Source organism: Pempheris klunzingeri, chromosome 12 (genome assembly GCF_042242105.1).
Source record: "Pempheris klunzingeri isolate RE-2024b chromosome 12, fPemKlu1.hap1, whole genome shotgun sequence".
NCBI classification, from domain to species: Eukaryota; Metazoa; Chordata; class Actinopteri; order Acropomatiformes; family Pempheridae; genus Pempheris; species Pempheris klunzingeri.
The window spans coordinates 122,501-137,294 of record NC_092023.1 but is presented as its reverse complement, the minus strand read 5'-3'; the positions used below and the strand labels follow the sequence as shown (position 1 = coordinate 137,294).

General features: G+C 47.9%; 3 protein-coding genes across 3 annotated transcripts in view; 2 read left to right on the top strand and 1 right to left on the bottom strand.

Annotated features, from left to right (window-relative positions):
• Positions 1-50: 50 nt before the first annotated feature.
• On the bottom strand, positions 51-2,966 carry LOC139211152 (uncharacterized). The gene is made up of 5 exons (XM_070841425.1): positions 2,788-2,966; positions 2,050-2,215; positions 1,507-1,877; positions 670-898; positions 51-594 (listed from the first exon to the last, which is right to left on the bottom strand). Exons 1-5 carry the CDS (start codon positions 2,860-2,862, stop codon positions 473-475), a joined length of 963 nt encoding a protein of 320 aa, XP_070697526.1. The 5' UTR covers positions 2,863-2,966; the 3' UTR covers positions 51-472.
• Positions 2,967-3,092: 126 nt separating this feature from the next.
• prkn (parkin RBR E3 ubiquitin protein ligase) lies at positions 3,093-10,969 on the top strand. Its single transcript, XM_070841424.1, has 11 exons — positions 3,093-3,176; positions 3,270-3,433; positions 3,751-3,997; positions 4,105-4,220; positions 5,527-5,610; positions 5,709-5,824; positions 5,924-6,060; positions 6,181-6,242; positions 6,354-6,584; positions 6,685-6,799; positions 10,841-10,969. Exons 1-11 carry the CDS (start codon positions 3,170-3,172, stop codon positions 10,942-10,944), a joined length of 1,383 nt encoding a protein of 460 aa, XP_070697525.1. The 5' UTR covers positions 3,093-3,169; the 3' UTR covers positions 10,945-10,969.
• Positions 10,970-11,610: 641 nt separating this feature from the next.
• The window catches only part of LOC139210796 (transient receptor potential channel pyrexia), a 19,034-nt gene continuing 15,850 nt past the window's right edge, over positions 11,611-14,794 (top strand). Inside the window, exons 1-2 of the mRNA XM_070840953.1 lie at positions 11,611-11,751; positions 14,759-14,794. The exon at positions 14,759-14,794 is cut by the window's right edge and continues 103 nt beyond it. Of these exons, the coding sequence (XP_070697054.1) occupies positions 11,665-11,751; positions 14,759-14,794 (123 nt within the window). The 5' untranslated portion in view covers positions 11,611-11,664. The remainder of the gene's footprint in view (positions 11,752-14,758) is intronic.

Genomic DNA, 14,794 nt, shown 5'->3' with positions numbered 1-14,794 from the left:
GGAGGAACAGAAATATTCACATGGGAAATTATGTCCATGACTTTTATTCATGTTGACTAATTGATTAATTAACTAATTGATCAACTGATTAACAGAATCCACAGGATGAAAAATACAACTGAAACCCAGTGATGTCACCACACAGCTGTAACACACAACACATGTAAATATACACAAAATACACAAAACATTACAATAAAATACACAAATGCTCAACAGACTGACTGAAGCTGGAAAACACTTTGTCATTTTAGTCATTTTGTAGTTTTACGTCTCCTAGTGGTCGTTATGGCAACGCGCAGCTCTCCAACAGATCACCATGGCAGCACAGCAGCTGACTTGGCGACGTGAAGACGTGACCTGACACTGAACAGGTTGAATTGGACTCCGTCAGTCTGTCCCGTGGCTCCAGACCGCTGTGTTCTCATCAGACGGTTTCTCAGTGAGGTAGGTGGCGACGTCTCGCCGTCCGTCAGAGGAATCGCGGGTCTCGATTGGCTCTCCGGGAGCGGAAACGGATCTCAGACAGTTTGGAGTTGATGCCAGAGCCGATGACTCCTCTCTTGGCGAGAGGAAACCGAGCCAAGATGGCGTCTGAGAACAGAGAGAGGAAGACGGTCAGAGAGACGGTGCACAGGTCAAACAGACATGGCGGTGGATCAAACCTACTGAAGATGGCGTTGATCTTGTGCGGGTCCAGAGCGCTGCGCTGTGGCTGGAAGGCGGGTCGGCGGCTCCGCCCACCTCGCAGGTTACTGTTCATCAGCGTGGTCATATCGAACACGCCCATCAGCAGCGTCCGCGCCATCGCTGTGGGAGACTGTGCCTGATTGGCTGCCTGCCATGAGCGGACATCACAGAGAACACCGGAGCCTGGATACACCTCCACCTGGCTCACCTGGACAGACCAGAACCGGATCAGATCAGTTTAATCAGGTTCAGATTAATCGGGATCAGTACAGTTTAAACTGGATCAGTTTAAACCAGGTCAGATTAAACTAGATTAAATTAGTTTAAACTGGATCAGATTAAAACCAGATCAGATTTAACCAAATTAGAATAAACTGGATCAGAACAGTTTAAACTGGATCAGATTAAATCGAATCAGATTAACCAGTTTTGCTGTAAACTCGATCAGGTTAAACCAGTTTCAGTGTAATCTGGATTAGATTAAACCAGTTTCAGTGTAATTTGAATCAGATTAGACCAGTGTTGGTATAATATGGATCAGATTAAACCAGTTTTAGTGTTATCTGGATTAGATTAAACCAGTTTCAGTGTAATCTGGATCAGATTAAACCAATTTCAGAGTAATCTAGATCAGATTAAACCAGTTTCAGTGTAATTTGAATCAGATTAGACCAGTGTTGGTGTAATCTGGATCAGATTAAACCCGTTTCAGTTTTATCTGGATTAGATTAAACCAGTTTCAATGTAATCTGGATCATATTAGACCAGTTTCAGTGTAATCTAGATCAGATCCAGTGTGAACAGATCCATTCCCACCTGTCCGTTGGGGTGTTCGGCGGTACACTGGCTCTCGGAGCAGCTCCTCCTGAGCTCCTCCATGTTGGTCTGGCTGCAGAGCGGCGCCTCCTCCCCCATATGGCTCCCGAGGCCCAGCTCTGCTCCTCCTGGCGCCTCCTCGTCCTCGGAACCCAGTGGGCCCCAGGACTCCGACATGTCCCCGCTCAGGTCCTCCTGGAGCTGCTGGACGTACACCTGGGGGCTGAAGTCTCCATCCTGATTGGTCGTTGTGTGGTGGTGATGCGAGTATGGGGTGTAGCCGTCACTGCTGCCTGTTGCCATGGAGACAGAGTGGTGGCTGTTGACCTGGCCCAAAGTCTGCCACATGGTGGACAGGAGCCCTGGGATTTCTGGGAAATTTTGTCAAATAAATAAAAAAAAATGTCACAAAACCAAGACAAAATGAAATCAGATTACATCCAACCATATCAACCAATGAACAATTGTCAGAAGCTGACCGGTCCCTGACTAGTTACCTGGCAGGTAGCCCAGGTAGACCAGGTGATATGGGTCTGGACTCACCGTGGACCAGCATGTTCTTCAGTCTCTGGTTCTCAGCCGACAGCTCGGCCTTCTCTCTCTCCAGCCCCCGAACCCGCGAACGAAGGAAGTAAAGCTCAGCGCTCTGTGACGGCGTCAGGACCGATGCACCTGAGTCACCTGACACACCTGACTCCACCTTCACCACCTGCAGGAGGGAGGGGGAGGTGTCTGTCAATCAACACCAGTACTGACACCAGTAAAATAAGCCATCGTGATTGGTCCCATGTGCCTGTTGTCATGGTGATCTCAGTGACCTGTGAGCATCAGAGTTTGGTGGTTTGGCCCTTTAATGCTCGTTAGAGTTCTACTGTAAAATAAAACCTCACCTTTGGACGTAAAACAGACTGAATTGTTGAATTGAACTCAAAAGCCTTTTTGGAAGCAGGATCAGCCTGCAGTGCCCCCACAGGTCATTTCATGTTTTTTACTCTTCTTATGTTTGATTGGTCGACGTGCTTTTAATAGTGACGTCATGACCACAGCTGAGACGTTTCACCAATCAATACATGTGATTATTGACCAGCAGTCATTCATCAATAAGACAGTACCAGCTGCTGTGATTGGCTGTCAGCACTCATATGTACACAGTAGGTGTGTGTTCTATCCAACATACATAATAAACATACAACATATGGCTGCATGACACAAACACTCTCGGCATCTACACACACACACACACACACACACACATGTGTCCGTGTCTGCGGTGCGGCTCACCGTGTGTGTCCCCGGGCCGGTGACGGCCCCGCGGTGTGCCCGCAGCAGGACGCCGCTGTCCGGACTCTCCGTCATCTGGGGAAACGAACCGGAGCCGCTGACGGAACTTTACTGTCGGAGGAAACGCGGTGGTGTTCCGTGTCTGTGTCCGCAGGCCGCCGCTCTGAAACACACAAAGAAACGAAGAAAAACAAGTTTATTAAAATTCATAAATACCTCCACTTCCGGTGCACCTCATGACGCCATGACGGTGAGACCGCGCTGTAGTTTTGATGAAGGACGTCTGTAACGGCTGCGTATGTGCAGCGGGACTACAGCACCCAGTGTGCACCGCGGCCGACAGATCGTAAACACACATGGAGACTGAAGGACGACGTGACGGATGATCGGTGAGTTCTACTGAGGTTCTCTTGACCCAGACTGTGGTTCTACTGTGAATCTAGTTAACTGTGCTGTTGGCACCTGTCACCTGTGCCCCCCAGTGTTTGTGCGCTACAACCTGGGCCCAGGTGTGGCCGTGGAGCTGCAGGAGGAGGCGAGCGTGAACGAGCTGAGGGAAGTGGTGGGGAGTCAGCAGGGAGTCCCACCGGAGCTCCTCAGGGTTCTGTTCGCGGGGAGGGAGCTGAGGAGCACCGCCACGCTGCAGGTGAGGTCAGAGGACAGGTGAGGTCAGAATGTATGGATGAGTCATCACCTCCTCCTGGTAACCTCCTATGGTGTAATCCTATGGTGTAAATATTTATTTCAAAATATCCTATGGTGTAAATATTTATTTCATTTCATCACAATCCATATATTTATATTTATATTTATATTTATATTTGCTATTTTTTGTCTTTTCTATTGCTTTGTTTCTTTCACTGTCCCTGTTTATATTGTTGCTGCTGTAACAAGAAAATTTCCCCCTATGGGGGATAAAATAAAGAAGTCTAAGTCTAAGTCATTTTCTCATGTCCTCCTCAGGGTTGTGACCTCCCAGAGCAGAGTACTGTCCATGTCGTCCTCCCTCCATCAGGGTCCTCCTCCCAGCTGCTCCTCCCGCAGGAGCTTCTGGCTCTGGGAGGGGAGGAGGAGCAGGACGGTCTGACCCGGCTGGACTTCAGCTCTTCACGCCTCCCCTTCACCTCCTCCGGCCTGGCCGTCATCCTGGAGGGGAGAGGAGCAGGAGGAGTGGAGGCCAGAGGGGAGACGCAGACTGCAAGCCATGAAGGTCAGAGAGAGTCGTACTGTACTGTGTACTGTGTACTGTGTGTACAGGTGTGCGTACCTGCAGTACTCCTGTAGTAGTTGTAGTCTGACTGTGTACTGTGTGTACAGGTGTGCGTACCTGCAGTACTTTCTTTGTGTACTGTAAGAGCTGTCGGTCGGTTCGACCTGGAAAACTGAGAGTCCGCTGCCGAAGCTGCAGACAAACGACACTAACGCTCAGCAGGGTGAGTACTAATACTGTAAATACTGCGCTACAAATACTGTAAATACTGCAATACTAATACTGTAAATACTGCACTACTAATACTGTAAATACTGCAATACTAATACTGTAAATACTGCGCTACTAATACTGTAAATACTGCACTACTAATACTGTAAATACTGCGCTACTAATACTGTAAATACTGCAATACTAATACTGTAAATACTGCACTACTAATACTGTAAATACTGCGCTACTAATACTGTAAATACTGCACTACTAATACTGTAAATACTGCAATACAAATACTGTAAATACTGCAATACTAATACTGTAAATACTGCAGTACTACTGTAAATACTGCAATACTAATACTGTAAATACTGCACTACTAATACTGTAAATACTGCAGTACAAATACTGTAAATACTGCAATACTAATACTGTAAATACTGCAGTACTAATACTGTAAATACTGCAGTACTACTGTAAATACTGCAATACTAATACTGTAAATACTGCAATACTAATACTGTAAATACTGCATTACTAATACTGTAAATACTGCAGTACTAATACTGTAAATACTGCAGTACTACTGTAAATACTGCAATACTAATACTGTAAATACTGTAGTACTAATACTGTAAATACTGCAATACTAATACTGTAAATACTGCAGTACTAATACTGTAAATACTGCAATACTAATATTGTAAATACTGCAGTACTAATACTGTAAATACTGCAGTACTACTGTAAATACTGCAATACTAATACTGTAAATACTGCAGTACTAATACTGTAAATACTGCAGTACTACTGTAAATACTGCAATACTAATACTGTAAATACTGTAGTACTAATACTGTAAATACTGCAGTACTAATACTGTAAATACTGCAGTACAAATACTGTAAATACTGCAATACTAATACTGTAAATACTGCAGTACTACTGTAAATACTGCACTACTAATACTGTAAATACTGCAGTACTACTGTAAATACTGCACTACTAATACTGTAAATACTGTAGTACTAATACTGTAAATGCCGCACTACTAATACTGTAAATACTACACTAATACTGTAAATACTGCAATACTAATACTGTAAATACTGTTCAACAAAACCTGATGAAGATGATGATGGTGGTGGTGATGATGATGATGAAGATGGTGATGGTGGTGATGATGGTGATGAAGATGGTGATGATATGATGAAGATGATGTGATGGTGATGATGAAGATGATGTGATGATGATGATTATGATGGTGATTAAGATGGTGATGAAGATCAGACCACCCTCTCCGTGTGTCTCAGGGTCCGTCCTGCTGGGATGACGTCCTCCTCCGTGGTCGTATCCAGGGTGTGTGTCAGTCAGACGGTTGTCACGGCAATGAAGCAGTAAGGGGGGGCGGGGCCACTAATTAGAGTCTGTTATCAGCTATGATATCCATCCAGGGGCATTCTGGGAAATGTAGTCCCTGTGTGTGTGTGTGTAGGAGTTCTACATGAAGTGTGCGTCCCATCCGACATCTGATGGTGACGTCTCTGTGGCGCTCGACCTCATCGTGACCAACAGGAGAGACATTCCCTGTATAGCCTGCACAGACACCAGGTAACACATACACAGGTAACACACGCACACACAGGTAACACACACAAGTAACACTCTCTCTCTCTCTCTCTCTCTCTCTCGTACCTGTCTGTCTCTCAGGGACGTGGTCCTGGTCTTCCCGTGTGCGGAGCGTCATGTGATCTGTCTCGACTGTTTCCGTCGTTACTGTCAGACTCGACTTGACGAGCGGCAGTTTGTACACGACGCTGTGATTGGATACTCGCTGCCGTGTGCTGGTGAGTATGTTGCGATGTCACAGCTCTGTGGGGTATACTGTGATGTCACTGCTCTGTGAGGTACACTGTGATGTCACAGCGCCGGTGTCTTTATTAACCACTAAACGTTTGTGTGTCCAGCCGGCTGTAACGACTCTCTGATCAAAGAGCTGCATCACTTCCGGATCCTGGGAGACGATCAGGTGATCACACACACACACACACACACACACACACACACACACACAGAAACAGAAACATCATACCCCCCCTGTTGTTGACACCCCCACCCACCACCCCCCACCCCGTGTCAGTATGGGCGGTACCTGCGGTTTGGGGCGGAGCAGTGCTTGCTTGTGATTGGAGGATTGATGTGTCCGTCTCCGGGCTGTGGGGCGGGGCTTGTCCCACCGGAGGATGTCAGGAGGGTGGAGTGTGACCGCCAGGTGGGCTGCGGCTTCGTCTTCTGCCGTCACTGCAGGGAGGCCTACCACGAGGGGGCGTGTCACGCCGAGCTGACCGCGCCCATAGGCGATGCCTCACAGGTGAGTTGACCAATCAGAAAGCTGCATTCAGTCATTGTTGCTGACTGTAAACATTTGAGTCCATCGACACTTCTGACTGTTTATCCTCCCCCACCCTCAGGGTTTCATGGTAGGGGAGGATGCGTCACACAGAGGGAGGTGGGACTCCTCTTCTGTCCTCCTGCAGGAGATGACTAAACGCTGCCCCCAGTGTTCGGTTCCTGTGGAGAGAAACGGTCAGACAGAGCAAAAACATAACACATTAATCAATCAATCAATCAGTCTTTATCATACAGCACCAGTTCATATCAAACATGATCTATTCAATTCAATTCAATTCAATTTATTTGTATAGCCCAATATCACAACAGAGTGTCTCACAGTGCTTTACAAAGTTCACTGAAATAAACAAGTGTAAGCGAACAAACAATCTAATAAAGAGTCCAGCAGTCGATGAGGCCAATGGATCAGTCCGGTGGATCAGTCCGAGGCATCACCTGCCCTTTATGACCCTCCTTCTTCGGGAAGGAAAAACTCAAAAAACCCAGTGGGAAAAGAGAAACCTCCGGGAGCACCACAGTGAAGGAGAGATCCAGCTCCCAAGGACCGACAGGCTGTAGCCTTGGACAAACGCACATCCATTGGCTGATAGAGAACCACATCAGCGGGACCAGAACCAGGATCCACAGGAACCTGAGAACCACATCAGCAGAACCAGGACCAGGAGCCACAGGAACCAGAGAACCACATCAGCGGGACCAGGACCAGGACCAGGACCAGGACCCACAGGAGCCAGAGAACCACATCAGTAGGGCAAGGACCAGGATCCACAGGATCCACAGGAACCTGAGAGATGAGAAAGCACAGAAAGGCTCCGGGGAAGATAGCAAGTTAGAGGCAGACATTTGGCTGACGAGACATAATGATGGAGAGGAAGAGGAGGATAGAGAATAGAGGAGCTCAGTACATCATGGGAGTCCCCCGGCAGTCTGAGCCTGTAGCAGCATAACTAGGGGCTGGTCCAAGACCTGAGCCAGGCCTTAAATATATGCTTTGTCAAAAAGGAAGGTTTTTAGTCTACTCTTAAATGTAGAGAGGGTGTCTGCCCCCCGAACCCAAACTGGAAGGAGGTTCCACAGGAGAGGAGCCTGATAGCTGAAAGCTCTGGCTCCTGAACTACTTTTGGAGACTTTGGGAACCACCAGTAGGCCTGCAGTCTGGGAGCGCAGTGCTCTAGTAGGGTAGTAGGGTACTATGAGCTCTTTAAGATATGATGGAGCCTGACCCTTAAGAGCCTTGTAAGTTAGGAGAAGGATTTTAAACTCTATTCTAGATTTTACTGGAAGCCAATGAAGAGAAGCCAGTACAGGAGAAATGTGGTCTCTTCTTTTAGTTCTGGTCAGAACAGGAGCAGCAGCGTTCTGGACCAGCTGGAGAGTCTTTAAGGACTTATTGGGGCAGCCTGATAATAATGAGTTACAATAGTCCAACCTAGAAGTGACAAATGCATGGACCAATTTTTCTGCATCGTCTGTGGATATGATGGGCCTGATTTTGGCAATATTACGTAGATGGAAAAAGGCAGTTCTAGAAATCTGTTTAATGTGGGAGTTAAAGGACAAATCCTGATCAAATAAGACTCCCAGATTCCTCCCAGTGGAGCTGGAGGCCAGAGTAATGCCGTCCAGAGCAGTTATGGTAGTAGAAAAGGTGTCTCTGAGGTGTCTGGGGCCGAGCAGAATAACTTCAGTTTTATCTGAATTTAGCAGCAGAAAGTTGCTGCTCATCCAGGACTTTATGTCCTTAAGGCAGATTTGAAGTTTAGCCAACTGATTGGGTTCATCTGGCTTTATTGATATGGTGTATCATCTGCATAACAGTGGAAATTAATGGAGTGCTTCCTGATAATATTACCCAGAGGAAGCATATATAAGATAAAGAGTATTGGTCCAAGCACTGAACCTTGTGGAACTCCATGTCTAACCTTAGTGTGGACAGAGGATTCATTGTTAATATGTACAAACTGAAATCGATCTAATAAATAGGACTTAAACCAGCTTAATACAGTTCCTTTTATACCAATGAACTGTTCCAGTCTCTGTAATAAGATGTGATGGTCAATGGTCTCAAAAGCAGCACTCAGGTCTAACAAGACCAGGACAGAGAGAAGTCCTCTGTCTGATGCCATAAGGAGGTGGTTTGTAACCTTCACCAGTGTCTCTGTGTTATGGTTCGCTCTAAAACCTGACTGAAGATCCTCTAATAGACTATTAGAGTTCAGAAAGTTACACAGCTGATTGGCTGCTGCTTTCTCCAGGATCTTGGAGAGAAAGGGAAGGCTGGATGAAGGTCTATAGTTGGCTAATACACCTGAATCCAGAGTGGGCTTTTTCAGGAGAGGTTTAATTACTGCTACTTTAAAGGACTGAGGTACGTAGCCTGTTAGTAAAGACTGATTGATCATATCCAGTAAGGGCGTGTTAATTAAGGGCAGGACATCCTTAAGTAGCCCAGTAGGAATGGGGTCTAGAAGACCAGCTGACAGTTTGGATGAGTTTGAGGTTGAATCAGAGCCTGTTGAGGGCAGGAGGTGGGGCAATCTACCTTTTTCCGGCAGAGAACCATGGCCTCAGACAGAGAGGTGCTGACTCTCATCCCAACCATTTCACACTCAGCTGCAAACTGCCCACAGGTACTGTCCCTGACCTCCATGCGACACTGAAGAGGACTGTCAGCCACAACAGCCCAACAATGTCCAGAGCCTTCAGCATATCAGGTCGAATCTCATCCACCCATAGCGCCTTGCCCCCGAGGAGCTTCTTAACTACCTCGGCGACCTCTGCCAGGGATATGGACGAGGCTTCCCCTGAGTCTTCAGACTCTGCCTCCTCCACAGAGGACGTGTTGGTTGGGTTCAGGAGTTCCTCAAAGTGTTCTTTTAACCGCCTGACGATATCCCCTGTCCGGGTCAGCAGTTCTCCTCCCCGGCTGAATATAGCCTGAGCCAAGCCCTGCTTTCCCTTCCTGAGCCGCCGAATGGTTTGCCAGAACTTCTTTGAGGCCACCCGAAACTCCTTCTCCATAGCCTCCCCAAACTCCTCCCACACCCGTGTTTCGCCTCAGCGACCACTGAAGCCGCAAACCTTCTGAAGTCTCCAAGTAGAACTATGGGGTCCCCAGATGGAACCCCTTCCAGGATCCCATCCAGAGCCTCCAAGAAGGCCGGATACTCCGAACTGCTGTTTGGTGCATACGCACACATAACAGTCTTCCCCCCAGCAACCCGTAGTCGCATGGAGGCAGCCCTCTTGTTCACCGGGGAGAACTCCAACACAGCGGCGCTCAGCCAGGGACTTGTGAGTATCCCCACACTCGCCTGGTGCCTCTCACCCTGGGCAACTGCGGAAAAGGAGAGAGTCCAGCCCTTCTCCAGGAGTTTGGTTCCAGAGTCGACACTGTGCATGGAGGCAAGCTCTCGCACCAGCTCCAGCTCCTTCCCCGCCAGAGAGTTGATGTTCCATGTCCCTAGAGCCCAGGACCCCGCCTTGGCTTGTCGCCCGGCTCTCCACGCACCCAACCCCTGTAGAGGCCCTTGCAAGTGGTGAGCCCACAGGGTTGCGGTACCACATTGTTCCTTTGGGCTTGGCCCAGCTGGATCCAGGCCCAGCCACCAGATGCTCGCCGGCGAGCTCCCTTTCTAGGTCTGGCTCCAGAAGGAGCCCTAACCCGGGAAAGGGAACATTGCTCTTTGGGTTCTGCTTCATACAGGGTTTTTTGAACCACTCTTAGTCTGGCCCCTCCTCTGGAACCACTTTACCTTGGGAGACCCTACCAGGGTTTATAGCCCCCGACAACACAGCTCCCAGGTTCACAGGGGTGCACAAATCCTCCCACCACGATAAGGTAGTGATCATGGTCATTGGGGGAGTAATCAGAGATTTGATTTTTAAAAGTCCACATTTAACTCTCCTGTCCTGTTGGACTTTGCCAGTGGTGGTATTAGCTTTGATTAGATGTTTCTGCAGAACTCCTCTCCTGTTAGACTTTATAGATCTGAATGATCTGAGGGGGACAGACACAGTCTCTATGGGATGTTGGTGGGTGACTGTTCTAATGGAGGAGCAGAGAAGCCTGGAGGACTGCAGCTCTGCCTCCTGGTCTCAGCTGTTCAGTTTTGGGACTAATAAACTCAGTCAGATTTCTAGATAAGACAATAAGACTAAAATATTGATCTACATACTGTGTGTGTGTGTGTGTGTGTTTGTGTGTCCCTACAGGTGGCTGTATGCACATGCTGTGTCCTCTGTGCAGAGCTGAGTGGTGTTGGCTCTGTGGAGTCACCTGGAACAGAGAGTGTATGGGGGACCACTGGTTCGGATAATGTTTAATAAAATAAAGAAGTTTAACCGTGTGGTTGTTTTTTGTTCAAAAGATTTCACTTAACTGTGGTGAAACAAATGATCAAACAGGAAACAAAGATGGTGGCTGTTCAAAGCATCATGGGAGCCTTCTGAAAGGAAGAGTGGATGGATGAATGGAGGGAGGGATGGATGGATGAGGGAGGGATGGCTATAGGATGAGTAGAGTCCTGTTGTCACTAAGTATGTTAAAGGAGTCCTTCAGCCGTCAGTATCATCATAGCAGCAGCAGTCTGACCCCTGAGCTGGTTCTTACTGACTGTTGGGGTTACGTGCTGCTGTTTCCACCCTGCTGGACAATAAACATATATTCTGTTGTCTTGGTATCACTTGTTGGTTTTCCTTCTTCCAGTTTGAATCAAGCTGTTCAGTCTGAGACCTGGACCTGGACCTGGACCCTTCGCCCATTGATAAGAGAAGCCATAAACCTCCAACGTCAGCTCACTTTATGAGTTTGTTTTGAGCAGCTCAAGCTCAAAACCACAAGCCAAAGACTCTGAATCAGGTCCAGCTCAGGACCACGAGCTGGAAATGGACCAGAGACTCTTCTTCCTTTTTTCTTACTAAGATAAACAATCTGGACATAGTTAACAGGGTCCAGCAGGGTTTAGGGGGTCCGGCAGGGTTTAGGGGGTCCAGTCGGTTCATCTGTGAGAAGGTGTGGAGTTCTGATCTGGGCCAGGATGAAGAGGGGGACCAGGACTGGTCTGACTGGTCTGCAGAATCCTGGACTGGAGCTGGAGATGACACGAAAGCCCGACACAACTCAGGTGAGTCTGACCCGGAAACACAACCAAGTCCACCTGCAGTGTGACATTTGCTTAGGTCTAGTGAGTGTCCAGCCGGGTGGAGCTTAACTCAGGAAAAGATTCCTGATCATAAATATATTAAACACAGTATATCGGTAGAGGTAAGCTTTACAGATTCAAACATTGCACATTAATATTGCACAGGATGAGACAGATTATTGCACTTGGGAAAACATTATTTCTTTTGGCTGTTCAGTGTGGTGACAGGATTCTCTCCATGGTGGCTTGGTAGAAAGCCACCAGCAGCTTCTCCTCCAGGTTGTTTTTCCTGAGCACTCTCAGGAAGTGGAGTTGCTGCTGGGTCTTTTTCACCACCGCCGTGAAGTTAGCAGATCAGGAGAGGTCGTCTGCGATGTGCACCCCCAGGAACCTGAACGAGTAGACCTGTTCCACCTGAATAAGTGGACCTGATGTAGAGCGGGGCCGGGGCTGCTCTGTTCTTCCTGAAATCCATAATGAGTTCTTTTATTTTTGAGGTGTTCAGTGAAAGGTTGTTTGCTGAACACCACGCTGCCCATCTGTCTACCTCATCCCTGTAAGCAGATTCAACTCATCCTGAGATCAATCAATCAATCACTTTATTTGCAATTAGTTGTGCAGCAGTGGGAGCAAAACATAAAATGCATGTACACTTGAAAAACACAGCAAATAAATACTGAACAACCAATAGCATGAAAAAAAAAACAATAAAATAAATAGAAAATCAAATCAATCAAAACACTACAGGCAAGTTACCTTTTCCTCCTGGAGTTGAGTAGGGAAATGGCAGAAGGTACAAAGGAATGTTTGTATCTGTTGGTTTTAGCTAGTGGAAGTCTGAACAATGAACCGCATGGAAGAAACTGAAACTGTTGATGTAAGGGATGAGAACAGTCAGACAGGACAGATTTTGCTTTCTTGTAAAGCTGTTTGTTGTACAGGTCCTGCAGAGTTTCTTGAGTCCGAACATAGTTGTGTTGTCAGCAAACTTGATGATAGAGTTCGAGGGAGGGGTCGGTGAACAGTTGTGGGTGTACAGTATGTACAGGAGTGGGCTCAGTACACAACCTTGTGGGGAACCGGTGCTGAGGGTGAGGGTGGAGGAGAGGTGGGGTCCAAGTCTGACAACCTGTGGGTGGTTTGTCAGGAAGTCTTTAATCCAGGAGCAGATGGGGGTGGAGAGGCCTAAGTGGGAAAGTTTCTCAACCAGGAGGTCCGGGATGATGGTATTGAAGGCTGAGCTGAAGTCTATGAAGAGCATCCTCGCATAGCTCCCCTGGTGTTCCAGGTGGCTCAGCACAGTGTGGAGAGCTATGCTGATGGCACCTTCAGTGGAGCGGTTTGTCCTGTAGGCGAACTGATGCGGGTCGAAGGTGGGGGGCAGGCAGGCTCTGATGTGCTGAGAGAGCAGTCTCTCAAAACACTTAATGACTACAGGAGTGAGGGCCACTGGTCTGTAGTCATTTAGACTGTCTACGGCTGTCTTTTTGGGACAAGGATGATGGTTGCTGCTTTCAGACAGGAAGGGATGGTGGCTTGTGACAGGAAAAGGTTGAAAATCTGTTTGAAAACCCCAGTCAGCTGGTCTGCGCATGCTTTGAGTACTTTCCCACGTACTCCATCAGGGCTGGCAGCTTTCCTGGGGTTTACTGTCCTTAGCACATGTCTCACTTCATGTTCATGAAGTGTCAGTGTGTCAGAGCTGGAGGCTGGTGGAAGTGGAGTGCTGGTTAGGGCTGTGACAGCCTCAAACCAAGCAAAGAAGTGGTTTAATTTCTCTGCCAGTGAGGCGTCTGTCCTAATCGTCACTTTGTTGTTGCCTTTGTAGCTGGTTATGTTGGATGTTGTGTTGGATTCCCTGCCACATCTTCCTCTGATCGTTCGCAGTGAAGTGGTCCTCAATTCTCCTCTTGTAGTCCTTCTTCGCATCCCTGATGCCTCTCCTCAGGTCATCCCTGGCCGCGCTGTACAGGGCCCCGTCCCCTGACCTGAAGGCGGCGTTGTGGTTTTTAAGGAGAGTCTGGACTTCACTGGTCATCCAGGGTTTCTGGTTGGGAAAAACCCTGATCCAGTCAAAACAGTTTTTGATATAGGAAAGAACAGTATCTGTAAATTCCTGGAGGTTGTGTTGTTCCCATATGGTCCCATATGGTGCTTTTCCACTAGCACCTACTCGGCTTGACTCGACTCAACTTGACTCTGTCTTTATGGTTTTCCACTAGTGATAGTACCTGATACCTACTTTTTTAGTACCTACTCGGCTAGGGTTTCAAGCGAGCTGAGTCGAGCCGAAAATGTGACGTCAACATACTGCAGGCCACTGATTGGCCAGGGAGTGACATCACTGGATGAGTCATGAGAGCAACTCGTTTACGAGAATCAAACCCGCCATTTTTAAAACCCTGGAAACAGCGACCGTGTGTTTTTATTATTTCTGTGAACCAGGTACACGGCTACACACAAACCAAACACTCCATGTCCTTAGTTGTGTTTGTGCTTGTGTCACATACAAATTACGCCACTGGAGTTTCGGGCTGCCTTGCTATGATGACCACACCCACTTTGAGGTGGTACGCAACTGTTATGGAAAACAACCCAAACCGAGTCGAGTCGAGTTGAGTCGAGGCGCCAATAGTGTCCCCGAGAAACAGTCCTGCAGCTGGTTCCTCTGGCCAAGTTTTAGTTGTCTTTGTCTCAGGCTTTGTTCTCTGCCTGAGGGCGGTGTATTTGGGGGTGAGGGAGAGTGAGAGGTGATCCGAGCTGGAAAGGTGGGGGAGGGGGATGGCTCTGTAAGCATGTTTAATGATGCAATAAACATGGTCCAGCGTGTTTTCCCCCCTGGTGGCACATCTCACGTACTGGACGAATTAGGTGGGTCCTCAGGTGGTCTCAGGGGGTCCTCGGGTGGTCTTGGCATGTCCTCAGGTGGTTTCAGGGGGTCTCTTCAGGTGGTCTCGGGGGTCCTCAGGTGGTTTCTGTCTTTCTTCAGGTGATCTCAGAGGGTTCTCAGGTGGTCTCGGGGGGT

Coding starts and splice junctions, on each gene's coding strand:
- LOC139211152 (XM_070841425.1), bottom strand. CDS start 2,862: ATGACGGAGAGTCCGGACAGCGGCGTCCTGCTGCGGGCACACCGCGGG. Junction 899..1,506: donor CCGAACACCCCAACGGACAG/GTGGGAATGGAT, acceptor TGGTCTGTCCAG/GTGAGCCAGGTGGAGGTGTA. Junction 595..669: donor CAAGATCAACGCCATCTTCA/GTAGGTTTGATC, acceptor CTCTGTTCTCAG/ACGCCATCTTGGCTCGGTTT.
- prkn (XM_070841424.1), top strand. Junction 5,611..5,708: donor GTTGTCACGGCAATGAAGCA/GTAAGGGGGGGC, acceptor GTGTGTGTGTAG/GAGTTCTACATGAAGTGTGC. Junction 6,585..6,684: donor CCATAGGCGATGCCTCACAG/GTGAGTTGACCA, acceptor CCCCACCCTCAG/GGTTTCATGGTAGGGGAGGA.